Here is a 27,419-nt window from a genome sequence, read left to right as displayed (position 1 = left end):
CGCTCCCAATGTCCCCTTGGTACCACCCAATACCTCCAGTGCCATGTCCTCATTGGTTGTGGATTGGACACTTCCTGGCTCAGATGAAGCCCTGAAGCTCCAGCTGCTCTGCAACGATTTCCAAGGAACTGCTGGGAAATCCCATTTGGCATCGGCCCATGGGGTAAAACCATGGGTGCACCGTGGGCTGAGGTGGACGTGAGGGGTGCGCAGAGCCGCGTCCCTGCTGCTCTCAGGGTTGCAGAGGTCAAAACCCTGGTAGTGGCTCCTCGTGGGGCCGTGGTCTCACTGGAGCCAAATTTGGGCTTTCTGTCCTTATTTTGGCACAGGGCCTGGACGTCTCCCATGGGGGGGCTGAGGGCAGGAGCCAGTCCAGAGCTGTGGACGTGCGGGGCTTCACAGCCCCGGTCTCCTGCAGCCAGGCAGAACAACAATGCAAGCTCGCACGGACATAATGGCCAGGGCTCGCTTGAGATACAAAAGCTCAGGGCTTTCACATGAGGTAATACTGATAAGTTACACTCTCATTCACCACTCTGTCTGCCAGCCGGCAGTAGAGCTGCCGTTCCCTGCTCGCCTTCGCTGGGACGTGCCCGGCCGCTGTGCCCTGCTGCTGCCTGATGGGAATGGGGCCGTGTCCTGCCCACACCCCAGCACACCGGAACCCTGGGATTTATCACTCATTATTTCTCTGAGCATCCCTAGGAGGGTTCATCTTGCTTCTGGAATGGGTTCAGCCATCAGCAAGCGAGGTGGGTGCTGAGGATGGAATTGGAAGGCATCCAAGAGGCAAAGCTTGAAGACCCCAACCCCGCTGCTTCACCCAACACACGGCTCTGGCTTTCCTCGATGTCCCCTTCAGCTCTTTCTCAGCTCTTGCCCTCTGGGGTCTGGGTATCCCTGGACAAACAGCCACAGCAGACCCCTCCCCGGCCTGGGGGGAGCTGGAGACATTCCTGCAGGTGCTGCTTTGTCTGAAGGAGATGGAAACCCATCGGTCCTGATCTTTGGTGATGCGTTTCCCAAGCAGAAGGCTGGGAGAAGACTGGAGAAGCTGAAAGACAGGTGGGGCAAGACCATGATGGTTGTGACACAGTGAGCAGATGAGTATCTATTGAGGAGAGAGATGGCTTTTAGCTCATTTCTGGCTACACATCTGTCTACCTCTCCCTGAGCCCTCCAGCTTGTGCCCTCAGGCATAGTGCCCACGTTGTAGCAATGGCAAATGATCATAGAATCAGAGAATCGTTATGGCTGGAAAAGACCTCTAAGATCACCTAGTCCAAGCAATGATGAGGCTCTGGCCAAACTCTTCAGGTGCTGCTGCTATTGAGATATTTCCAAAAGAGCTCAGAGACCACAAACCCACAGCCCCACTTTGCCCAGGTGGGATTTGGGAAGCAGGACTGCTTGACTCTCACCCAGGGTTTCCTCCATGCATCACCCCAGGGCGGCCCTGTCCCCATGGCCAGTCACCCCTGAGTAACACTGATGTAAATGAACACAGGGTGGGCCTTTGCTCTAGCAGCAGAGGAGCCAAAGCCTTTGTAAGGTGATGAGCCACACAGTTTGCTCCTTGGCTGAGGTGCTGCAACACGTTGGTACAGCCACCAGTGAGTGCCCGGGGGAAGATGGTGAGATAATGGTGTGCTGTGGGAAAGCAAGCCGGGACACCGGGCTGGGCCTGCTGCTACAGGACCCCAGGGAATGAGAGCGCAGGGGAAAAATCTGCCCTTTGAGAAAGGCCGGGAGGCACCGCGGAGGTGAGCTTTTGTCTCTGATTGACAGTTGTAAGGGCAGCAGAGAGAGAGGAGTGAGGCCTTTCTCTGCCAAGGGAACACTTGGGAACATCCCGTGTGAGGAGGCAGATGCCCCTGCTTCTTCCCGCCATGGTCCATCATCTCGTATGGAAGGAGCAGGGTGTGGTGAAGCTGTGGCAGCTGGTGGTGCCACCTGTTGCGCCAGGGAGCCGGGCCAAACTGCCAGCCTGGCTCTGTCCCCACAGGGGTGACAAGGAGTGGAGCTACAGCGTGATTCAGTGGCACAGAAGGGAGCTGCCTGCATCACATGGCTTCACAGCAAGGGAGGCTGTGGGCTCCCATGACCCCCAGCCCCATCTGAAGGGATGGCGTGGGGCAGCCCTGCACTGCTGCGATGCACCGCTGCTGTGCTGCTAGCAGAGTGCATGGCAGTCGCTTTGCTCTGGCAGCAGCTGGGAGGGAGAAGGAAAACACAGAGAGGAGCACCCCATGTGACGGCACGTCCCCCGGTGCCACCTCTGGCTGCGAACAGCGTCCTCCCTCTGTCTCTGGGGCTGGAGGACCATCAGCTGTGCTAACACAGAGGGGTGCTCGCCTCCCTGCTGCGCGGCGCCCGCTGCCTTGATGGTGACATCCCAGCTCACAGAGAGATGTGACAGCCCTGCAGAAGGCATCTCTGCCTGCTGCTCTCGGCCCGCACAGCAAAAGCCCTCCGCTTCTGGGCAGCTTCCTCGGCCAACCGAGGGTGGCTGGAGCCGGCGCGCTCTGCGTCTGCACGTATGCCACAGGAGCGTCCCCTTCGGCAGCTTCGTCGTGCTCCGTCGAACGCTCCGCGCGGCGAGGCCTTGCGGACCCTGACGCGACCCGTAGCCGCTCCGACCCGGAAGCAGACGGCGGGCGTACGGACATTTAAACGGCGCGGAGCGGCGCGGCGCGGCCGGTGAGTGGGGGCCGGTGCGGGCCTGGTGCGGAGCGGCGCCTCCGGGGGCAGAGCGGGGCCGGTCCGCGGCCTGGCGGCGCTCGGACCCCGCGGGCAGCGCCGTCGTCGCCGCGGGTGGCGGTGGCTAGGGCCGCGCGTCGCGGTGTAGGGGCCCGGCCGTGCCGCCCGGCGGGGAACCGGCGCTGTTTGCTGCGCCTGATGCTGCCGCGCGGGGCCGGCCGGCCGTGGCGCGTTAATGTCAGCGGCTGCAGGTGTTTGTTCTTTATAGATAAAGATGGCAAACTCCCATCTGCCGGAACTGCCGGTCGGAGAGCCGCCGGCGGCGGCTTTGTGAGTGTTATCTGCCCCTATTGAACCGGCAGCTGGCGAGGTGACGTTAAAAGAGAACTCGCTACAGACCTCCCCGCGCGAGGGTTTTGTAACAGCCGGTCAGCGTGTTAGAGGAGCCCGGCTATTGGCCGGCACCGATGGAAAATCTTAGGAACGAGGATTGCAAACCACACAAAGAATTTTTCCTATTTATTCAGGGATTTTTAATTTTTGCTTTGCATTGTGCAGTCTGTTCGCATCCGTCCTTAATTACTTCAGCAAAGCCCATCGCGGTGCGCTGCTTCCCTGGGAGGGTCAGAGCGGGGAAGAGGCAGTGCTGAACTCTGCCCTGCCAGCAGCGCTGAGCTCGGAGGTGTGAGAAAGGAAGGTTGAATGGGCAGTGTCCTTGTTTGAGCTTAAAGGCTGATTTTGGTGGAGGAAAGGTGAGACTGAGGCCTTGAAGTCTCACCGTAATGTCTGGGGTGAAATTGAGCTGTTCTGATGCCTTGGGGGAAAAAATAAGAGACCTTTTTAATGGAACCCTGCAGGATACCGTGGTTGCCCTGGTGAACAGCCGCATTGTGGTTTTCAGTTCCTCTTTGGTGGTAGATACAGCAGAAAGAAGTCATCGATATGTCCTGTCCAAGTCAACGATATACCTTAGCAGTTTAGCAGTTTAATAGGTTGTTTTGCTCCAACAACTTACACTGCAGCAGCTGAGGTAGGATTACAGGCTGATGTACTGAAGTCCCATGTTTGTGCTTGCAAAGGTGGAGAGGTCATACGCTGTGTAGAGACTGGCGCTGGATGGGATCGCAGCTAATGCCTCTCTTTACTGAGAATTAAGAGCTCTTGCAAGATACTGAGGTGTGCAAGGGAGTGTGTTTCATGTCAGTCACAGTGGGGGCAAGTTTGTGGCTAGAAAGACAGGCTGAAATGGTCAGTGTTGGTATTCAGAGCAGCTGTTCTATATAATTCTGCACTCTGTCACTGCGAAGGTGAGGTAACGCGCAATATGTGTTCTTTACTTGAACCTGTAAGGACTCAGTTATTTCTGAAGGCTTGAAGTTGAACACAAGATCTTCCTGTTGATGACCTCTGGACTGACACATCTGGTAGTCTTGTGAGCTACTCCCTTAATTTACCTGGTTGTCGAAAGGCAGGGAAGGGAGGATTAAAGGACTCAGTCTTGTAATGGAGGTGTGAGCACTGGGACAGAAGTCCTCACTTCCTGTGGCACGTGCATTGTGGTCGCTCCTTGGTCACCACCAGTGGTTTGGTATGGGGCAGGTGTTAACGACACAGTGAAACCCTTTCCCCCAGTGGAGCAGTTAATCAAACTGGTATTTGTGAAGAGGTCAATATGTTCTCATTCAGTACGTTTGTGTCTTTAGCGTAGGTAATTATTTGATATTTTGTTTGAAGAAAATGACCCTCTTTTTTCCCCGTGTCTATTTATAACTCCTTGAAGTCTGGCCCTGTTACCACACTATGGATCCACTGGGGCATGCAAGAAGTGCTCCTGCCCAAGGTGCCAAGGAAGGATTAAGCAAGCCCGCCGTTCCCCAGAAGAACGCTTACGCTCGGCTTGTGCAAAAACACCACAGCGGTCGGTTCCGGTCTTACATGAACCGAGTTGCACAGAAGATGCAGTTGGAAGAAAGCACGTCCAACGAGCACAGCTCAGACCTGGAGCTGCCCCTGCGGAGAGGGCTGGTGAAGGAAAACCTGGCCAGGAATGGGTTGAATGTGTGCAGCTATTCCCCAGTCAGAGCATCTCACCTGGAACAGCCTGGAGGGTTTGAGAACGATAAACCCCAAACCCTTTTTAACAGATGTCTTCATAGGAAAAATGCCAGCGTTAACTCAGAAGGAGACTTGGAGGTGGAGGAAGACTGCTATGTGCATCGGCACGGGGCTGCGGCTGACTCGTTAAATCTGAGTGATGCCATGGGTAGGCGAGTATCGACCGGCCTGAGACACAGCGCAGCTCTGCAGAAGTCTTCTGGTTCTGATGAAAAGGATGAGGAGGATGTGTGGAGGAGGAGACATAAGAAACGAGGCAGGTGTCCTGCCAACACTGATATGGCGGCTGGACACTTGTTGACTGAGCACTTTAGTGGGGATGTGCTGGCAGCAAATGCCAGGAGAACCAGTCTCTTGTCTGCAGGTCAAGTCCAAGGTGAGTTCAAAGTAAAGAACTGCTTTGTGCCTTTGCTGCAATTACCCTGGAATTGAATGTGATGTTTTAGCCATGAGTGAGTTAACAGGAGTCGCTTCTACTCTGTCCAAGTGAGTCAGCCCCTACTTACCTGTGGGTGGCTTCGTTCTGATTTACAAGTAAGCCATAGTCCATGTGCAAATGGCTTTGTGTGGAGCCAGCTTGGTGTTGGCAGGACCTCATCCCCCTGGCGTCGGTTCTATGTGGCTGTGTTGCTTCCAGCATCAGCTCAGGACTAGGAGAGCCCAGTTTCTGTGATGTGCAGTCCAAATTAATAAGACTGCTGGATGTGAGCTGGCTCAAGGCAGAGGCACAGCTCCCTCTGCATCTCCTCTTTAGAGTGCTGGTTGGCTTCTGCTGGGTGTCCGAGTCTGTCTGATACTCAGCCTGAGATGCCTGCGTAATATCTAATCTCTGATAGAGTATTGGCTGTAGTAAATCTTGCTGTTAGTAACAAAGCAAACACATCTTGCAGTAGTACAGTGAATGTCTCTTAAATGTGATGGTCAGGGCAAAAAGCCAACTAACTTACAGAGATCTGAAAAAAGTTATTAAAACACTCCACAGCATTAACAAGCAACCAAAGCCAGGCAGCTCAAATTTCATCTTCCTATGTAATGGGTTAAAACTTCCTCTGAATGGTATTTATGGCAAAATACTTGGATTCCCTGATCTTATGAGCTACTATGGAGGAACTCATAAATGTCACTGCATTAAATTCTCTGTAATAAGTCTAAAAGAAATGGATTTCTCAGCTGGGTACAAGGGGCCTGAGGTCTGTCACAGCTTTTGGACTGGAAATCAAGTATATGCTTAACTCAGTCACTTGCAAAACTATGCCCCATCACTCAAGGGTGGCAGTGTGCTTTTTACAGAGCTTGCTAGATTCTCAAGAGTGTGGCAGTAGATTATGTGCTAAAGATGGTAAACTCTGATGTGTCCTTGCAAGGCAAATCATAATGAGAGATTAACACAAGTAGGTTATGTTAGTATTTGTAGATAACCCTGATTTTGGGGAGTGTTTTTTTTTTTTTTTTGCATGCTTCATTGTAACACTTCTGTATTTATCATGCTAGGCTGTTATGATAAACTTCATTGCCTTTTGCCTTTAGGGGTCTAATAGCTTTTGGAGATTAGGGAAGAGCAGCCAACAGATTCCATGCTGATGTTAATTGAGACTAGTTAGCTTGTTGTGTTAGGTGCTGTGCTTTACAGAAGCCGAATCCAACACCACACAAGCTAATTGTGTGGGTACAGCAGGAGGTGTGAGGTGCACACAAGGAGCCATCCAAGCTGATCTGCATCAGGGCTGCTGCAGGCCTGGGCTCTCTTCTCTTCCAACTCACTGCCAGATGCTGAGGCAGTGAGAAGTTCTGCAGGAATGCAGGTTGTAAATCTCACCGACAGCAGTGTTTTGTACGTGTACTGTCTGCAGCACCCTGAAGGATCGAGGCAAACTTCTAAACCAATATTTGACTCTCTAAAATTTGGCCTGAATCCATGAATGTGTTCACTGTGGAGCGTCGTGGATTTGTTTTGTTCGTGGGGTGAACTTCAGTGGTTGGTTTGGGCATTGTTTCCTGATTCTTTGAAGCTGGTTTGGGATTTGTGTCTTTCTGCCGTGGGAGAAATGCGATGCTGTCACCTTCCCAACCCTCGTGGAAATCTTTCTGGTGTTAGGAAAGCAACAGCACCTGCCCAAAGAGGAAGTGTGAGAAAGGTGTAAGTGGATTAGGAAGGCTGCTCGCTGTGAGTGTAGGGATCCCAGGTTTCAAGGAAATGCATTTGTAAAAAGCATGTTCGATGGGAAGTCTGGAGAACCTATGGTTGTAGCTGTGAAAACGATAGGTGCCTGCATGGATTTCAGTCTAACGGGAATAGCCTGGCTTTAAAAACAAGCACCTGCAGTTCCTTCCTGCTTTTTTGGGAGGGAGGTTTACAGACCCTTTGAAAACTAGTCATTTATTTAGAAACTTAGTACAGAGAACGAGAGTAGAAAATGTTGGCCCTTGTGTTTGACCTCCCAGGTGGAAAACTCACCCTGTGGGGAAGCTTATTGGAAAACTATTTACTTAAGTGACACCCTTCCTTTTCTTCCCCGTGCATAGCTGGGCCTGGTTATGCTCCAGAACGCTTGCAGGGATGTAAAAACAGCTTCCTGGGGAGGAAAGAAATAGGAAAAAATAGATGTAATTTGATTCAGCTAAATGTCTTCTGTTTGCTTTGAGTACATTTTAGCACTCCTGTCTAAGTGAAATGAAGGCCTTGCGATATGCAAGCACTTAGATATAAGATTTCAGACATCACAGTACCAGATTAATATTTTCCCACTTCAAAGCTTGCCTCTTTCTCTTGATGCTGATATAAGTCATATTACGTTGTGCAGGCAGGTGTCTGGTTTGATCAGTTTAAATCAAGGCTTGTGAGGCTGTGGTGGCAAGAATTGCTTCTGTCATAGCAGTGAGGCATATCATCTCTTCAGTAGTGAGATTTCCTCACAAATTGACTCTGCTTGGGCTGTAGCAGCTTTCTGAAAGGCTCTGAGCTAATCTCAGAGCCCAGCGTCTCTCTTTGTATTGCTTTGTTTCATTGTCCTCGTGTTAACAGCTCTTCAGCTCAGGTTCAGCTGTGACCCTAAAACTGAAAGCGCCAACGTGGAGGGCTGAAAATCCCCTTTGGGGCTCTGTGCAGCAAGGAGCTGGTCCCTGTTCATGTCCTTTTAGTGGTGTTGCAGTTGCTGTAGCCCTGTGGGGATAAGGGGGAAAGCGGAGGGGTTTGTGTGGCAGATGAGCGTTGCTGAGCCCTGCAGCTCGCTGCCAGCAGTACTGTGCTGTCTGTGGCAAGCAGTGAAGAGCCCTGGCAGTGGTCTGCTAGTTCCAAGAGAGCCTCATCTTACATGGAGCAAAGCTGCTGAGGTAGGAATGCACTGAAATAATTCACTGGCTCTTCCAAACGAGCACATCTTGTTTGCTTCTCCTCTTACCTTTGTCTGCTAACCTGCTGCGGTAGGACAAGAAGCTGAGACCCAGAGTCTGCATCTGGACGGCTGCCTTGCAGGAGGAGTAGATTCTAAATTGCATGTACAACATCGTTGCCTTTGTCATTCTGTACTCTAAGGTCCCCAGTCTTAGGGGTACAAGTAGATCTGTAGCAACTAATTGAGAAGCTGATGGTGACAGTCTCCTCTTTGGCACCTGTTGTTATAAAGTACTGGTCTGTCAATGCCCTGTCCAGCTGTACTGACATGGTAACTGGAAAAAGTAATGAATGATAGGTGGAAAGGCTTCCTCAGGAGCTCTGGATTTGTGTGAAATCGAGCAACATGTTTAAACCTTGAAAATAGCACTGTCTTGGTGTGAGCTTTATTAGCAAATGGAACCTGCTACTGTGCAATAAAGATCCCTTGTCACAGCAGGCTGAAATGTTCTGTCACTCATCAGACTGGTTCCTTGTGCACTGGGTTTGCTGTTTCTTTCTTTGGACCTTTCCTCCCTCCTTAGCTGGTGCTCAGCTGTGGATTTGGGATCCAGGCTTAGAGGTACAGCATCTGGCACTGTGCTGGTTGATGTCCTCAGGATCAGCATCTACTGCACAGCTCCTGCTGGCATCTTATATATATCTATGTTTTATATAAAAGTGTGTGTGTGTGTCCTGTAAGGTATTTCATTCCTTAGAGCTTCCTGAAACCAAAGTATCACTAGAGGCTTTGTAAAATCCTGGAATAACTGGGATGAAGATGTTTTCTTCTCTGTTCAGAGAAATTCAGAATCCTATGTGGCTAATTTATTTCTTCCTTGGTTAAGAGAGGTCTCTGCTGTGTCAGGATGCCCCTTATCTGCTTTTCTGCCTATGGGGCTTTCATCACAGAGTCCTACCTCTGAGCTCTATGTGGCTTTGTAGTTTTTCAGCCTGTACCACCAACTAATCTTGGTTCTTTGGGGGAATTTTCCACCTCTCTGCTCCAAGCTCCCTGGGGTTATTGCAGAGCATTAATGTAGGCTGTCACCATCTGCTGTGTCCAAAGCTTGGGTTTGAACAACCCTCTGTTGTCCCTTGACTGAAACATGTGACATTGAGAACAGCACATGGCATTTGTTGTGAAGGATCCTCAGGCTTCTGGAAGACAAAGCTGCATACAGACACGTTCTGTGGCTTTTTCCTCGTGTCTGTGTGACCTCCGTAAGCATAACTGTTGTAAAGCCTCCTGTTCTGAAGCTTCTTAAACTATGATAAAGCAGAATATCACACTTAAAATGACATTTCAGTTATGTGTACAGATTTTTATCTAATACAATTTCCCTCCAGTTTTTTTCTCCCCCTCAATCTCCTATCCATTAGGCTGGTTGTTTAAAATTTGGTTTTCCTGAACAGAAAGTCTTTCATGAAGTCTCCTGGGTTGTTTTCCGGTTTTTGATCAAAGACTGTAAGGGTTTTCCCACTTCAATCCTGTGTTTGTTATCAAAATCTGTTTTCAGGCAGGCTACTGACTGATGTCTCTATCATGAAAGGCCTTTAAAGCCCCCTTTTCCCTGAGGACAGAAGTATGGACTCTTCCTGCAGCATCTGTCTGTCACATGGCTGCTCCATGAAGCTTTGTCTTAAATATCTGTGGTGTGTCACTTTGTTGGTAAGGAGTTTAGATCAAGCTGCCTGTTGACAGCGAGGTTTTGTTGCTTATTGTACGTGTGTTCTTCAGCCCGTTTCTGAACGATTGTTGCTGTTAGCGCCTTCCTGAGTCTGCAGGGAAGTCTGAACCAATCTGCAAAGGTGAAGGGCCTCCAAATGTGGGATACAGCGTGATCTTTGGGAACGCCGTCTCCCAACCAGACTGTTTCAAAAGATGTCAGAAACTCCAGTGCACGAGAGTGGGGTGGTTTTATTGATGCAGAAAGCTTGGGTGGAGCAGGGTGCTTGTGCCCCTTTGAAGGCTGATTGCCATGAAATAGGCAGGGCTGTATCTGTACCTCCTTGGGAAGAACACCAGCACCAGCTTTGCCAGGTGCCCCCCTGAGGCTCCTCTCGCTGAGAGCTTTGCAGGGTTGTGATGTAGTAGAGCTCTCTTGCCCATCTGCCAGGGTCAGCATGGCCCCTGGGCAGAAGCAGCCAACTCCTGGGTAGCAAAATGCTTTGCCTGTAATGGCATGAGATTTCATGGCTCTCTGATTTGTCACGTGTCAGACATTAATTAGCCCAGTCTATGATACTTAACCAGCTTGGGCAGCTTCCACGAAGGAGTGTTTCTGGCAAGCAGGCCAGTGTTTAGCATCACAGCTTTAAAAACAGTTGTTGCTGTCAGATGGAATCGTGTTTGTGGCTGCAACCCTGACACTTGAGAGGTTCAGTGTGGGTAAAGGAAATGTCCTGGGATGTTTTTCCTGTATGTTTGATGGGCACAGCTGGTCAAGAAATCCCAGGTGAAATCCCTGGGGTTTTGCCTTTCCATCCTGCTCTGCAGTAAGTGTTGTTTGTGTTTGTTCCTCAGGATGAGCTCTGAAGGAAGAACCATAGCTTTTCCCTTCTTGCAAGGCAAAAGTAAGATAATGTTACCTTTAGTGACGAGTCTTCCAGCTCTTGTGTGGAGCAATTCAGTGTTTAAGAATGCTGCTATCTCCCTATCTGGCACCGATAAACATGAGCCAGCGACCGAGTAAAGGCTACAGAACCGGCTCAATAAATGGAGAATGCTGGTTGCTGTGGAAATCTTTTACATGTAGCAAATCTTGCCAAGCCCCATGTGACATCTGCGTGATGTTAATCATTGTAATAAGATATGGGAGAGGAGGGAAAGCTGAATTTACTGTATTGCCCCGTCAGAGAAACACTTGAAAAATAGAATGCTCCTTTCTTTTAATGGTTTAGCAATGTCATCACAAACATAAATTTCTGCATTGCTTTTGATAGGAAAAAATGCTGCATTCCCAAAGCTTGTGCAACTCTGTTTTTGGCTAGCATCAGCTGTAGTATGTGAGTTAATATCTGATGCGTCCTCTCCTGGGGAGATGAGATCCTGCCTTGCAGTGGCTGTGGTTTTGGTGTGTGATCTCACAGCTCTGTCTGTGCCTGCCGACAGTTCACCTGCTTTTCTTAGAACTATGTCTTTTCTTCTTTTCCTGTCTTCATTCTCTGGGATCAGACCTTGATTGTGTAGCTCTGGTTACTGGGCTTGCCAGTGCGATGCCTGTCCAGAGAAACAATAGTTAGTCCAAGAATTGATGTAAATTTTTAATTAGTTTTAAACCCATAATGCAGCTTGTCATCAATTTATGTGAGCAAAGTCCTGTTGAGTTCCCTCGGTATCAGTTTCTTTGCGAAAGGGTTTGATGATAGCTGTGTGGGTATTGATGGTAGCATGTTAGGATAATAAAATCACAGTGCGTGTGTAATGGCTTAAAAGCTGCTTAGCCGGACTAATTAAATGCAGCTGTAAATTGAGAATGCTTACCAACAGGTGTGGCTGGTTCTTACAGTGTCATGTTCTGCCCTGTTCCTTCAATAATCAGGAGGAAAACATGCAGGTATGGCTGAAATTTTTGTATCTTGGATGTCTCAGAGACAGCGGGGAGTGTTGAATAATGGGGGCAGTTACTGGCAGCCGTCTGCATCACTTGGTGGACTGGGATCAGGCAAAACAAAAGCCATTTACTGGGCCTCCATGGAGCAGCGCAGGGAGCGCAGCTTGGGAAGCAACAGCTTGGAAAAAAGTTTGGAGTTTTTGATGGATTAATCAGCTGAACATCTCCCTCCTGTGAAATGTGACCCAAAGGGTAATGTATGAGTATGGGAATTACAAGATGGAGTATGGGCTGCGTGTGTCTTTGGTGCAGCAGCAGCAGCTTCTGGAGTGTTGTATCCTGCGGTGATGCCCTCTGTTTGGGGAGGATGGTGATGAATTGATGGATGCCTATAGGAGGGCTGCGAGGAAGATTAAAACGCTGGGAGCGTGAGTGAATGATGTGAGGAACCCTGCTTTACTTATCAAAGAGATGCTGGGGGGAAGGGAGCTCTCATAAATTGCCTACATGGGGAACAGATGTTCCATAATAGGCTACTCAGTTGAGCAGATTATGATATAATGCATTTGAGGCTAAACAAATCCGGGCTTGAAATAAAGTGCAATTTAGCAGTGAGGGTAAATGACCGCTGGAACAGTTTTACCAAAGCTTGTGGTATGTGTGCTGTTACTAGCATATCTGAAAACCTTGATAACAAATTCTGTACACACAAAGCAAGCTGTGGCTCAAACAGGAGTGAATTTCAGAAAGCCCTCTCTGCTTTGCTCTCCGTGAGGTCATCCAGCCCCACACCCCCATCACCTCTGTTGCTCAGATAGTCTCTGCAATGTCACCTTTGCCTCGAGTACCAAGGTAGAACCAACATCAGATGATTCCTCTGCTTGCTGTCTGCTGGTGCCCGGTGCCCCAACCTCTGCTCTTGGCCCTGTCCCTGGTGCTGGAGGCCGCTTCCCTCCTCAGGCCCCCAAAACCTGGTTCCGTGTCCTTCGGAACTCACGGCCCCAACTCCCTCTTGTGGGGAAATCCAAGCTGCTGAGAGCGCTTGACTGGGGCAGGATGGAAAAGAAAACGTTGGGATCCACTGAGTAAAAATAATGTTTTCAGTGACAAGAGCAAAAATTTCCAAGGTGCTGATGGAAAATGTCAATGCTTTGTCAACACATCTGTGAGCTGCAGCCCACAGATGTATGGGGCAGGTCATGCCTTGGGACTACTTCTGGCTTTCTACGGATAAAAGCTGGCAGCAGTAGTGTGTTTTGTTTCATTCATGTGTTTTTAAGGCACTTTTTCCACCACAGCGCTAAGGACTACACGATGTGTACCTACTAGGTTGAATGGGCAGTACGGGCAATAGTTCTTCAGCAGATTGTCTTATTCTGCAGCACAAAGGGTAACCTCAAGATATGTCTGAATCTAGAAGCAGTTCTTTCATTTCTTCAGCTGTTATCACCTAGTGTGTTAGCACCTCCTGTCAGGTGCCTTTCAAAGCCTCTTGACTTCCTCTGATCTCCAAGCGACTTGCTTGAATCCCAGAGAAATCAAAGAGAACTTTAACCGCATAATGTTTTCTAAGTATTTCTCTTGAAGTGTTGAACAAGCCTGTTCACAATCAGGGCTGCTGGATAAGAGGTTTGGCGAAAGATAATTTGGGCAAAGGAAAGGATAGAGGTCAGGGAAGCAGCCCTGACCCACATCCTGGGATAGGAGGGGTGGCCTGGAGCAGTGGAGGAGCGCAGTCATCAGGCGGAGTAGGTGCTTAGGAGGTCATGAGCAGGGTGGAGCAGGTTCACAGAGAGTCCTGAAAACCAGCGGAGCTGCATCCCCTCCCTGACAACGCTGCTGTGCTTCTGCACGCAGCTGGAGCACAGTAACTATTTTGATAAACTTTTAGCCTATTGCTACTAAATGAGTTTCATCACCAACCCCTAGTTCAGAGCCTGGAATGGTATCTTTGGCTCTTGTGCTCCTATGGTTTTCCTACAATACAATCCTTGCTGAGGAGTTGAATAAAACTGTGATTACTGCCTACTGAAGGCAAAATCTTGGAGGCATGAGGATGTATCGGAAGTGTTTTGCAGAGGACGCATGCTGTTGCAGGCACGTGATCTTAGTGTTTGGGAGCAATTTCCACAGCACTGTTTTCCTCAACAGAAAGAGTCCATTTTGCATTTTTTTTTTTTTTTTTTTTCCTGAAACATAGGCACTTTCAGGAAGCCAAAGTCAATGGAACCTTTTCATGTTTCCTAGATCCATATTCAAATCTAAGGGCATGCAACAAAACAGTTTTAACTGAGAATACACAGTTTAAAGTAGAAAAGGAGTGGCCACATGAGCTTCCCACAGCTCTGTGCTGAGCTGGGTGTGGGTCTGGGAATGTGCTTCTGTCTCTGCTCTTTACTATCTATGTATCCATGGACATGCTGCATCACTTACTTACTGCCTCCATCTCTTATTGGGGATGTTTCTCAATGACATACTCCAGTGACTGAATTCTGCGAGCCAATTGTAGGGGCACAGAAGCAGCTGGTGACCCTACAAACTTGCTCACGAGCCATGACTGTGTATTTTCCCATCCTGGGAGTCACTCTTAGATATTAAACTTTTCTGTGCAGATTTTGACACTTTCTGCCAAAAGTGTTTGCAGTCATCCTTTCCAGAGACGCTGGACAGGAGTTCTCTAGATTTTCTCCTGGGTGCACAGATGACTCCCAGCCAGTTCGCAGCCCAGTGTGCAAACACAGTTGTGTTCGCTAGAGTAACCGGTTGCTTTGAATTGCTTCTAAGATCATGTTTAAGTGGTGGGAAGACTTGCTTTATATGCTGCTTTTTCTTGCTTTGTTTTACCTAGGCTATGGAAAGTTATAGCTTGGGTTTATGCCGTGCTGGGCCCTGTGGCCCATCCTAACGGGTCAATTAAGGGAACTTGGTGGGCATGGGAGCTAGACCTGGAGCTGAATTTCAATACACTTTCCTCTCAGTTCAGGATATTTGCGTATAATTTACATTTTTTTGAGTCCACGCATTGAAGTGTAGGTCTGCGTTGTTTCTCCTCTTTAAATGACTGTTTAATTAACTTTAAACTTAATTATGCAATCTGCTATCTGCCTAAATCCCTACAGTGCTGTGATGTCACCCTCCTCTTCCACTTCTGCCACGATGCTCCTCTTCCTGGAAATTTGCCCTACTTTTAAATTGTTAAGGTAATTTGAAATCACCTGCATCCTTAATTTTTTCTGATCAGGTCCTACAGTCACGTTGTAGGAAAGGTTTTTTTATGACAAGGGTAACGAGGCACTGACAGGGGTTGCCTGGGGTGGTGGCAGATGCCTCATCCCTGGAGACACCCAAGGTCAGGTTGGATGGGTCTCTGAGCACCTGATGGAGCTGTAGGTGCCCCCGTTCAGTGCAGGGAGTTGGACCAGATGGCTGTTAAGGGTCCCTTCCAACTCAAATGGTTTTATGATTCTACAGCCTGTAGCTCTGCGGTGCATTCCTGGATTTTGGGGGTTGTGGTACAGCACAGGGGTGTGGCAGAACCTTCAGTTAGGGATTATTTGAGTTTGTTTCATCAGAAAAGAATCTTTTTTATTTTCTTGTGATAAGGAGAACGTGCTCTCAGACTTTTTCTTAGACCACGGGTTGAACATCTGAAGTACTGCCTGCCAGACTTATCTCTGCAGCAGTGAAGCCGCAATGAACTGATAACATATCTCTATGTCTTGCCTTTCCATTCCTAAATTTCTAATGAATTCTTTCCTGTGACATCCTTATTTCTCTCGATTGCTTTGTCCTTAATCTCAGGCCATCTACTTTATTTAACCTGTTTGCTCTGAGATACTGTAAAATGCATTTGAGACGTTTCTGTTTTGCGGCCCTGAGTTCTGAACTCACGGGATTCCTGCTGAAGCTCCCAGCACAGGCTGCCATGGAGCTGAGCTCATGGGCAGCATGGGAGATGGGATTTGGTCCTGCTTGTGTTCCTGAGCCACGAGCACAGGATTCTGCTTGAGCTATCTTCCAAGGAGTATCCTTTTTCTTCTTGGTACAGAACTCTTTCTCTGAACAGCTACACCAACAGCTGTCTCTGTTTTTCCTTCTAAAACAAAATAGAACAGAAAAAGTACTTGGCTGTTACCATTAGTGGGACATTTAATCTCTTAAATCCACCAAATATTTTTGAAAACATAAATAGCTAGTTACTTGTGACCTGTCTACGACCAGCTTTTTATTGTCACTGCTCGTATTTGAGACGGCTTTGCTGGCGTTTGTTGTTTTTGCTTGTGTGCAGTAACTTGATCCTACATATTAGAGTAGTCATTGAAGTGCTTAGAGTTCTTGTTAGTCACTTTTGTATTATGGCACATACTGAATGTCACTGGTGCATTAGGAATTAAAAACAATATAACAAGCGTTTCAGCTTTTGATTTTTGAGATGAAATTTTCAGAAGCTCCCAAACAGCAGAACGTATCAAATAGCCACTCCATCGCCTATTTTAGACCACGAGAGGGGAAGACATGGGGATCCTAGCAAAACCTGCCTGATGTTAACACAGCTTCTGCTGGCAAAGTATGCTTCTGTTAGAAGAGTTTATTTGACTTTGGAGAAACAAATGAGCCAGTTGCCTGGTACAACCACATCAACATTAGCTGTGTGCCTAGCTGGAGCTACCAGCCAGAAACCGCATCCCTCGAGCTGACAATTGTTCCCTTGGGATGGGTCGTTCACGGGCTGGTAGCTGCCGTGCCTTCTGGTCCATGGGTGTATCCTCTGTGGTGTAGTGAGTGCATAGCTGGGCTGTCGTGAGGAACTAAATGTCAGGGAACCTCTTGGAAGGTTTGGAGGAAATTGGCTTAGGTCATTGAAATGTGTCAGCAATAAAGTGAAAGGTGGTAGGAATAGGGGCAAATATTTGGTAAGCATGTGTTGAGAGTGTCTCGTTAGCTGATAACAAATTGTTCTATTGCGCTTTATCAGTTCTGGGGATGTGCTTCTGTTTCTCTTCACGCTTACGCTAACTGGATAAGCAGTGGTATTTGAAAGATTCCTTTGCACATCTAGATCGTGATCTAATGCTGGGAAGCACTGGGAAAAATCCCTTTAGCAATAGCAGAGCCAGCAGAAGGCCTGATGCCCGGTTGTGGGCTGGTAATGGTAATTAGTAGAAGGAAGTACTTAGTGTTGAAAAAAGTTCATAAGGTTATAGTTCCTTTCAATTCTTTTGAGAAAAAGGAGCTGTGTTGGGGTGGCTGTCAGTGGTGTGAGATCCCTGGAGCTACGGTGCCCAGGTAGGAGCCAGTTGTTGTGGTTCTGCCTGCATCAGGGGAGCTGGGGTAGGTACAAACCGCACAGATGGGGACACAGCTGGAAGCTCAGCTGGAGGCTGAAGTGCCGAGTGGTCTGGTAAATGTCCTTTGGCAGGAGAGGGAGCAGAGAGGTATTCAGGGCTGGGTTGAACGGGGCCTGGGTCAGCCTGGACTGGTGCCTGAGTGGTTGGCAACCCAGCCCATGGCAGGGGGTTGGAATGAGATGATCTTTGAGGTCCCTTCCAACCTGAGCCATTCTATAACTCCGTGGTGTCCAAGGAGTCACACGTGTGCTGATGACAATTCAGTAAGAGGTACGGCCCTTCTCTGCTGGTAGGAGCCAAATAGCTTGTCACGTGTTAGCGTGCAAACTGAAAATGTTTTATTTTTAGTCAGTCAAATTTAGGATCTTGGTCCTTTCTTATATTATCCAATATGCAAATTTTAGTATAAAAATCAGAGACTTTGGCCTTGCTAAGTTCATGATTAGTTGACCATATTTGTTGATTTAGGTGTCCATCTAGTTGATCAACTGACTAATAGATACAAATTTAATGAAATGCAGGACTTTTCCAAACATAAGCTATGTTGGTTTTCTGTGAATTATGTTGAAATAAGCTGATTTAAAACATCTAACCTCCTTTCGTACTGTAAGGCAGATCAATTATTCCAGGAATCTGATTATTTTTTTTTTTCCCCACTGCACTTTAGTCTCCCTTCTGCTGCAGGTTTTTTTATTTTATTTATTAAGTCACTGAGTATTTGAATGCCTAGAATGCATTATACTTTGTGTGACATCTGCATGTTGCTCCTTATCCTAGAAGATTTAATCTTACAAATCATGCGTCTGTAGCAACACAGGAAAGTGAAAGCTCTTGCCACACCTGCTGTTGGTATAGTTTAATTAATTCTGTGATTGCAGTTATATCTGCAATCTGGGATATTCTGAATATACCCCATGCTAGCTATAGAGTTTTGCAGGTTGTGGTTTGCTTTATAGGATATTGTCTGTTTGTCCATTAGAGTATTAACGCTCATCAACCAAGGCAGCAGGAAAGCTTATGGGAAATGTTTCTGTCTTCCAGAAGTTTTGAGGGACAGGTGTGTAAAAGAGGCAAATGCTGAGTGTAGCTGAAACAGATGGCAACCTGTGGTTTTCTCTCTCCCTTAAAAAGAGAAACTCAAGAAATTACACTCATGCAGAATCAGGCACGTTCCAGTTGAGCGCTAATTGTGACAGTTGTCTGTGGCTTTATAACAGCAGTGGTTTTGTTTAGCCAGAAATGTCAAGGTCAACACGGTCAGACATTTATCCAAAGTGTCTGTGTGCAGACTGGCTTGCAAGCCAGCTACGTTGAAGCACACTTTGTTCATTTGAGTAAATTGTTTCTCTGAATTTGTGTCCAAGTCTGAGCGGATGAAAAAGACTGCTGGAGAGCGAACCAAAGACTCGAGTGTTGGAAGTGTGTGAGTGCCTCTGGTATCTGCCTTGCATGGAAGGTGCTTCTCGTCTGCTGCTGTTGCTGTGCATGAATTTGGGCAGTTGTGGCCCAGGACTTGCTGATGTAACAGCTGTGGTGAGTGCTGGGGCAGCTCTGCTCCACCATGGCCGATTCTGGCTCTCACCTCGCTTCCAGACTTACAGATAGTTGTGCTCTTTTTGCTGCATTTTGATTTTCTGCTTTTTTTTCCCCAGCTTAATTACATGTTGAGATCTAGCCTCCTTTTTATCCTGAGCTCTTTAATTCATTGTAGTATTTTCTGTGACTTGCTGCCATAGAAACGAGGGCTTTAGAGGACCTCAGGAGCTCGTGTAACCCATTGCACTACCTCAAGGAAAAAACTACTCCTGGAGCAGCTCTGACAGACATCTGTCGCACCTATTTTTAAGAACCTGCATCAAGGCAGATGGCATGACCCCTCTGGTGAACAGCCTCGCACCTCTCTTCTTAAATAGCTTTCTTAAGACCCCACTTCTCTTGTTGCAATCCAGGTAAAATTCCTTCTTGGAAGTGCCTGAACAGCTTATCCGGGACCAGCGGTGCTGCCAGTTCGAATGCTTTGCTGCTCAGTTCTTTAGCCCATATTTTAAGTGTCTTGCTATCAAACTTAATCTTTTGACCCTTAGGGCATTTGCAAATCAGGTAATTTTAGTTCCTTATAATTGGGTCTGTACAGGTAGCACTGCCTCTCCTGCATCTGTGGAAATCTCAGTCTGCAGTTGTGCTTGTTGTTTTGCAGCTGAAGCTTCCCTCAGACTCCTCCTTTTCTTGCCACTGCTTAAGTTTAATTCCATAAAGCAATTTCCAATTTAGTTTGTGAAGGATATTGTATTTTTTTTAATTACCTTGTAACTTGGACAGCCCCATAGCAAATAAGTTGGCATTGCACATTTTCTGACTTGCAGGTACAAGCTTGGACCCAGGGAGCGTAGCCAGGAGGGGCTGGAAGGCAAAGCTGTGATGACATGTTCAGTATCCAGGTGGAGGGCCAAGAGGGCAGCTGCACGGCGCTGGGTTGCATTCCAATGTGCTGATCCGTGGAACAGCGTTGGCATACGCTTTGGAAGCTGCTGCTTGCTCTCCTGGCTGTAGGGAAGGGTCTGAGGTGATGGCAGGGAAGGAAGGGGTGAGTCTTTGCAGAATATTTTTGTATGATCGTGACCTATTCTGAGCAGGCTGGGCGTTTGGAGCCTTGGCATTCCTTGGCAGTGCCATTGTGTGCAATGCTGCCTCTGGTAGCAAAAAAAGTTCATTAGTCCAGGGTGGGTTGTTGTGATTCTTTTTCTTTGTCCCTGAACTACTTTATTTTAAATGCAAGTTGCAGAGAAGTTATATTTTCTCACTATTTATCTGGGGGCTTACTGGGGTGGAGGTAGGGGCTTTGGAAGCTGCTTAACAATTTCACATTTCATATGCTCTAATGAATTTCCCAGGATTTTGGAAGGGTTGTATCCAACTTTAGGATCGTAATTTCCAGAGTTCCGTTTATGCTAAAGTAAGTTAGTGGTGGATTAAGAGGCACGAAGAGCCAACAGATTACAAATGAGCTAATGAAGACATCATTTCTTTTGGATAAAGAGCATGACTCACAGTTGTGACTGGTATTGAGGCACTGCAGACCATGAGCTTCACCAGGACCATGAGCTGGCACTGAGGTCTTTCCTCACCCTCCCCTTCCCCCCCCCCCTGCTATTTCAAACTTGTGTTTGATTTCAGGTGCAGAAAAGAGAGGGTTTGCAAGGACCAGAAACAACTCAGAATCCGCGAGAGCTCCCCAGAACTTCGATAGGAAGAGACAACTTTCTGAATCGCAGACAGAAACAATGAGCAATTCAGACAGCAGAATAAATCCTAGACAACTGGGAACTCCCAGAGGTATTAAAGCAGAGCGCGTACACGCTTCAGGAATAAGCTGCCTTGAAGCATGTGCTAAGTGCTATTAAAAGATGGGCTGGGATGAATGCTCTTAACTCTAAAATGAGCTGTAAAAGCTGTTAATTATTTGTAAAATATGATCAATCCAGGATTTTCAGTGCTCTGAAGCTGGGTGCCAGTATTTCTAGGCAAATCCTTTCCGAAAGTTCAACTTCCAGTACAGAGCATCTGTAGAGCTGCTGTTACATAGATACACAGACAAATTCGGTGGGCAAGGTAACATTTATTAATTTCTGTTTGCAGGAGGACCCTATGCTGCTGTCCCAACATCTGGTGACAGAAAGAATCGAAATAAGCCTGCTCGAGGGAAGAAGAAGAGTATATTTGAAGCCTACATGTCAAAGGAAGATGTTTCAGCAGGACTGAAAAGGAGAGAGCTTATTCAGGTGCCTGGAACATACAATGCTGTTGTGCTAAATCTGTGGAAATCACAGGCAGTTGTTAGAAGTCAGTATCAGTTAATTGCTTGGCAAGGCATTGATGTACGCCTTGTAAATGCTTTCTCTGGACATTTTAGAAATGGAATGAAACTTTTTACATCCAGCTACAGTACAGTTTTTGGTTTGACTGTAAAATTCCTGATCCACAATCACGAATTGCAGGGTTGCATGGTCTGCTAGCCATGATTGTGACTTTTGTGGAGTCTTAATTACTTTTACTAGTGATAATCAGAAACACAGCAGGTGCTGGCAGCCTCTTTCTTAGTCAGTGTAAGTGAAAAGGAATGCCCTTAGCAAGATGCTTCTTGCTAAAATTCTTCGCAAAGACAGATGTTAGTTCTCACCAATGAGGTGCAAGTGCCTTCTCATCCAGCTGTACTCATCTCCTTTTAATTTGTCTCTGTGAACTCTTCCCAGAAGTCTCCTTCCCATAAAAAAAAAAAAAAAAACCACCACAGGAGAGATGCAGGTAATGATGTGGTCCCTGAAGTGTCATAGGGCTGTGCCTATGGAGGCATTACAGTAAAGTGTTATAAACTAGAAATTAATATCAAGCAGCCAGCTAGCAGTGCTGAAACTTGAGTTACTTGCATGATTTTCTTTGTGCTCCCTTAAGGACGTAGGGCTGGCCCAACCTCCGATGACAGCATGGCTTAGTGAAGTAAGGCACAGATATTAGATGGAGCACAAGAACCCAGGACTGTACAGAAAATCAGCCGCCTGAGTATTTGTAATTATTTGCCCTGAACAGGTAGCATGTTCTCATTTTACAGATTCTATGCCCATCAATCAAAGGTTGGACTTTGTGCTGCCATTTGCAGCAGCAGATTTGGAGCTGTAATTGGGCATCAGTTCTTCCAGTATCTGGCATGATGTAGGGTGGACCTGCCACATGTGTGGGTAACTGGATTGTGGAAGGAGTTGTACATGAAAGCAAGCAGGACTGAGGTTTGCTGAGATGCAGAAGTGGAGAATGTCATACAGTAGCAGCTGTAATGCAGTCCTCATTGTGGTGTGATGCAGAGGACACACCCAGCATCCCAGTGAGGTCAGCCTGGCTGAGGAAGAGGCAGGTGGAAGTCAGTGAGGGCATTCCAGTCACTCACACTGAGGCATCGTTTACCCAGACGCCCACTGGTGCGTTGCTGTTGTAATGCTGGTTAAGGTTGTGATATTTTCATCAATACATCAAAGCTGCTGTTGGCATCACCTACCTTTTTGTCTGATAGCATTAAGTGCAGAGTGTGTAGACTCTTGGTGAGGTCAACTGCAGCTGCAGATGAGGCACATCAGACTATGGCCAGTACCTGAGAATTCCACGAAAATGCCAAGTCTCAGAAGGCCTGTGATTACATGCTATCTGGCAAAACAGTCCTTCGTTCTTGTAAGTGCGTAGTGTCTACTCTGGGTCATGTGCTGTGTGACTGAAAGAGTCACATACGCTTTCTTAGGCTGTAGCTGTTTTCCTTTCACCCAGTCTCATGTCTCAGGGAAACAGCTCAGGCTGTACAATCTGGATTTAATCACTTAAGGCTGAGTGTCAGATCATGAGCATTTCAACTCAGCGTCTCTCATTTTTGACTCATTCATCCTTGTCTCATCAAGAGCATTCATCACTGCCTTCAAGGAGGAATAGGTGAGATCCTGAAATTCAGTGAATGAAATAATATTAAGCACTGCTCTGTGTAGTGGCAAGAGACACAGTCAACAAATATGTTGTGTTAATCCCTTAATGCAAATTTGGTCTTCAAAGATGCTCAGTAAGAACTTGCAGAAGAAGAGAAGATGCATACCAGTCTGAACCTCATGGTCCTGAGCAAACTTGGAATCAGAATCATTTCAGTTGGAAGGGACCCTTAAAGGCCATCTGGTCCAACTCCTTACACTGAACAGGGACACCTACAGCTCCATCAGGTGCTCAGAGGTCCAGCCTGACCCTAGGTGTCTGTAGGGATGGGGTGCCCATTGCCTCTCTGGGCAACCTGTGCCAGTGCCTCACCACTCATAGTGTAAAAAAAACTTTTTCCTTATATCCAGTCTAAGTCTCTCCTCTTTCAGATTGAAACTTGATTGCTAGCTGGTCAGAAACATGGCTCTGAGTGAGAGAGTGCCAAGATGGTGTAGGGGAATGCCAGATGTGGGTGGCAGGAAAACACAAGATCTAGTAGGAAGGAGAGACCCTGCTGTGAACTCCAAGGATGCTGCTGGGCTCTGGTAATGGAGCAGGGCAACTAAATATGCCTGAAAGCACAAACTACTGGCAGATGTGGGAGATCTCTTAGATGAAACACGAGTGCAATGAAGATTAAGCAGTCCTAGATCAGGAAGGACAAAAGTGTATCTTGATGGGCGTTGATGTCTGCCAGTAGCAATAGCCTTAATGACTTCTGGTACTGTATCTGATATAATTCAGTTTTCAGTAAGTAGCATGGAGAATTGTGCCCTGCAGGATTCCTGGATTCATTTAATCAAGGGACGGGTGCAGAAGTGTCCTTCCACAAGATAAAGGATCCGAGTGCAGGTGCTTGAGAGTGCACGCTTCCCGCTTCCACACCCATAAAGCTGTCTGCAGTGAGCAAACACCAAACGTATCAGGTTGACTGGAATCAGAGGCTGAAGGCAAACAAGATTGAATAACTTCTACACGGTTACGTAACCGGATGGTGTTGGCCATACACAACAGATGAAGTCAGGTTACGTGTTAAGGAGCGTTGACCCAAAGGACCGTGGTCATCTGATGAAGCGCCAGCCAGAACCTCACGTCTGCCCCACGCCTCCAGCGTCTCCCAGACCCTCCCTGCAGGGCTGCTGGGGTCAGGCGGAGCGAGAGCTCGCAGCACAAAGGCACTCAGCTTGCTTTGCCACCTGGAGGGTGTTTTCATTTGGAGAGCTGTTGCTTTGTGTGTATGAAGGCTGGGGATCCCCTGCTTTTCATGGGCTGTCTTCTCGAAGGTGGCTTGGTAGCAGGCAGGCACTTGAATCCCGACCTTTAGTTTGACATGTATGGACCAAGTGAGCTGTAGGTGTTATAACTGTTGCAAGCTGCTAGACTTGTGATCCTTGAAGTACCATCTGAGTATTGTCTGTCTGGTTCTAGCTGAAGAACTTGAGAAATGCTAACTTTTTTGTATCTTGCTGGAGGAGTTTAATAAAGTTAGGAACTTTTTTTGGCTAGTCTGTGCAAAGCTGACTTAAATTGTCAGAAAGTGTTTTAGAAACCTTCCTCCAAACCTCTATCTTCCTTCTCAAAACAAAGGCTCTACTGCCATAATAATACTGATAAATATAGCAGCTATTATTTGTGAGGTATTGTAAAATAATACAACATTCGTGTGACATCATGAGACTCTGCAGCCAGATCCTCACCCCCTAATACACATATGAGAACAGTTGTTCATTGCAGATGGGGAGAGAGACTGGTTCCAGATATGATATCACAGCGTGAAATGTACAACATTGTAAATAGGATTTTCATAGGCACAGATAATAGGGCCCATCTGCTTTCTAAGATAAATTTTGGGAGTTCCTTGCTTTGAGGAAAGAACCGAAGTATTTTAATGCTACTTGACGTAAGAATTCTAATGCTGATCATAATTAGGTAGTGCATATAAAATGCAGAGAAAGCCGTTGCACTGTAAGCATGGTAACACTGCTGTGTGTTTGCCTGAGCTGGCTGTCCATGCACACGTCGCCGCTTCGGCGCCTTCTGGGCCGTGGGCACAAAAAGGGATTTTTCACGCTCAGGATGGGCATCTGCACCTGCCTGATTGACAGCTGTCCCACACTGTTCAACAGGGTTCTCCAGAGTAACTCGAGATACCCCCTCATCTGCTTTGTGCTGTTGGGCAGATCCTGGGTATGAGAATTATTTGACTTATCATCAAGTGGAGCAATCGTCACTTTTATTTTTTTCCTTTCTCTCTGTAGCGGCTTCCTTTGCTGATGGTGTGTTAGTTTTGATGGCTGCTTCTGGGATATGAGTGGGGAAAAGACCCTTGAGAGTTCTGTGAAGTATCCCCATGCTTTTCTTTCTGTTGTCCCTGGTCACTGGCTAGCCGTGGGGCTGGTGTGCTCATTGATATTAGCTTTATAAGGCACAACACGATGTCACAGCAAAGCAATCAGGTAATGCCTAAGGAATATAGGATATATGGTGCTAGTGTTTCCAAACCCAAACAAATAAAAACAATGGAAAACCTTCATAAATCTGCAAATTCCTTTTCAAGGCAGCAAAACTTCCTCATGTAATCAGCTTTATTTTCCTCTTGTCTGAATGTTTCCTAGAATACATAAAAATTATATGGTGCAGTAAATTTTAAGGAGGCAATCCCTGGGAGAGAGTTCTATGATTACTTAACACAGAAGTGCAAACAGATGGAATCTGTTCGTGTAACAAATTGGCCAGCCTTGTTTCAAATACCCAAATGGAGGAAGTTTAAACTTTTCAGCACAAGGCAAACACCTGTGTTAAAGCAGATAGCTAATTAACAGGGCTGTGGCTCCATAAGAATCAAGTGCTGTCAGCTTTAACTGCAGCCACCTGAACCCCAGATCCTGGGACCCTCTTGGGATGGAATCGCAGTTGCACCTCAGCAGGTCAGCTTTTCCTTCTTTCTCTTCTCCAAATTAAGTGAAGCCAACGCTTTCCTTTTCCAAAGCAGAGCAAAACAAATTCTTTCAATTGTCCATTTTTTTTTTTTAAATGAAGTTGGTGGATGCTCTGCAGGAAACGTGTGAAGGAAACAGGAGGACTTGTATTCACAGTTCATGCAGTAGCAGCAACAAGCAATGATTCAACATCTCCTCTGTGACAGACTGCAGTAGATCAGCTTAAGCCTATGATGAAGCTTCCTTTTGGCTAGAAATTTCTCGGATGCTAAGTTGTCAAGACTTAAAATGTATAATGGAAATTTGGATGTATCTCTCATGTTTCACAGCAGATATATTACCCGCAGCTCTAATTTAACTGATGTTATATAAAATTAATAAGATTCAGGCGTAATCTTTCTCTGTCTCCTTTTTTTTTTCTTTTAATTTAAGGGACCCTTGAGAATAAATCCTAAGAAGTACCATGAAGCCTTCATTCCATCTCCAGTAAGTGTAATTTTAAAATGCTCTGAAGTTCATAAGTAAAGGTGCATTAATGTAGGAGTTATGCTGTGTATGAAAGGTCACTCAGAGGTGAGTGAGCTGGAATAAATGAACATGATCTGGATTTACTTTTAAATCAGATACTCCCAAACAAATCTTGCTTTTTTATCCTTCAAAGAACAACCGACTTTGCTTCTGCTGAAGCTGGGGATACTGCTGGGTCCCACAGAAGCCAGCTGAACTCAGGTTTGAGGACCACCACATAGCGTAATTGTAAACCCCTGGTTCATGGCTACAGAGGTTTTATAGATTTTCCACTGATTTAAGTTAATCTTCCCTAAACAAATACGCTCTCCTTTCTCGATCTGCTGCATGAGCTAATTTGAAAAATCATTCCAGAAATAATACGCATGATTCCTTTTCATGTGCCCGCTTTTGCACTAGCTGGATATTGGTTGGCTTGGGATGTGCTTCTGTCACGTGGGACTGCTTTGTGCCTTTTCTCCCTTCTTTCTTTATGTGCACCCAAAAGAGGGGCTCTTGCAATTAAAAGTACTTCCAATTGGGAAGGTGACCTCACAGATGGTACAGCTAAAGCTTTTTATCTGGGTCTGACTTGGCCAAAATGTTACTATCAGTGAGAGAGTTTCATATTGAAATGTTTGGTAGCTGTAGGGGATAGGCAGTGAAATGCTGACACTCTTGTCCCTGCTACTGACAGCAGTGATGTGTTGAAGCTTGGATTGAAAGCCTTGAAATGTGTGCAGTGTCAGTTCACTTTATTCATTGCAGATGATGTTTCACAGCCCTCTGTATTGCAGGAGGCTGACGTGGTTGAAGCTCAGGGTGCATGAAGTGGGTTCTTGCTATGAATTAGAGGAAGAAGTATGGAATAGCTCTCTGGTACCTCAGTAAAGTAACACTGAACTTGTAAGGGAGAAAGGAACTGTGATTCCTTTCTTCTTGGAAGTTACAAAATACAAGGTTACATGTAAAATCCAGCTACTGACGCGAGTTTCAACAGATGTGAAGCTCTACCTCTAATCATCCCTGGTGTCTTGTGCAGTATACTGCTTGCTGCTCTGCAAAGGAGGGTTAGCTGAGGTTATCTTATTTACCTTTCTACTTTGCTTTCCCTTGTGAGGCTGAATCCTAGAACCATTTTTTTCCTTAGTATCAAGCAGAATTAGCACCTGGGTGAAGATGGATCTGGTGTGGGACTGTTCTTGCTCTGACAGATGCTTTAAGAACTTCTCTTTCATGTAACTGTATTTGCCATTGAGGGTAGCAGGAGGGTTTGCAGCCTTAGTGTTCTGCAGGGCTTCCCATCATTACCAGATGCTGCAAGAGCTACAGCTGTGAAGAATCACCCCATGTCCTCTGCTGCTGGCTAGGGCACCAGCCT

At 46.8% G+C, this 27,419-nt stretch overlaps 1 protein-coding gene across 3 annotated transcripts in view; it reads left to right on the top strand.

Moving 5' to 3' along the window:
* The first annotated feature begins 2,637 nt into the window (after positions 1-2,637).
* The window catches only part of DIS3L2 (DIS3 like 3'-5' exoribonuclease 2), a 164,643-nt gene continuing 139,861 nt past the window's right edge, over positions 2,638-27,419 (top strand). Inside the window, exons 1-5 of one of the 3 annotated variants that reach the window (XM_042878083.1) lie at positions 2,638-2,700; positions 4,481-5,191; positions 20,265-20,423; positions 20,727-20,869; positions 25,964-26,017. In XM_042878083.1, coding sequence (XP_042734017.1) covers positions 4,501-5,191; positions 20,265-20,423; positions 20,727-20,869; positions 25,964-26,017 — 1,047 coding nt within the window. In that variant the 5' untranslated portion in view covers positions 2,638-2,700; positions 4,481-4,500. Of the gene's footprint in view, positions 2,701-4,480; positions 5,192-19,453; positions 19,675-20,264; positions 20,424-20,726; positions 20,870-25,963; positions 26,018-27,419 lie in introns of those variants that run through there. The other 2 variants (XM_042878085.1, XM_042878084.1) reach the window with 2 other exon arrangements.

Source organism: Lagopus leucura, unplaced genomic scaffold (assembly GCF_019238085.1).
Source record: "Lagopus leucura isolate 7727_CA_CO unplaced genomic scaffold, USGS_WTPT01 Super-Scaffold_100021, whole genome shotgun sequence".
In the NCBI taxonomy this organism is placed as follows: domain Eukaryota; kingdom Metazoa; phylum Chordata; class Aves; order Galliformes; family Phasianidae; genus Lagopus; species Lagopus leucura.
This window is presented reverse-complemented; position numbering and strand designations above follow the sequence as displayed.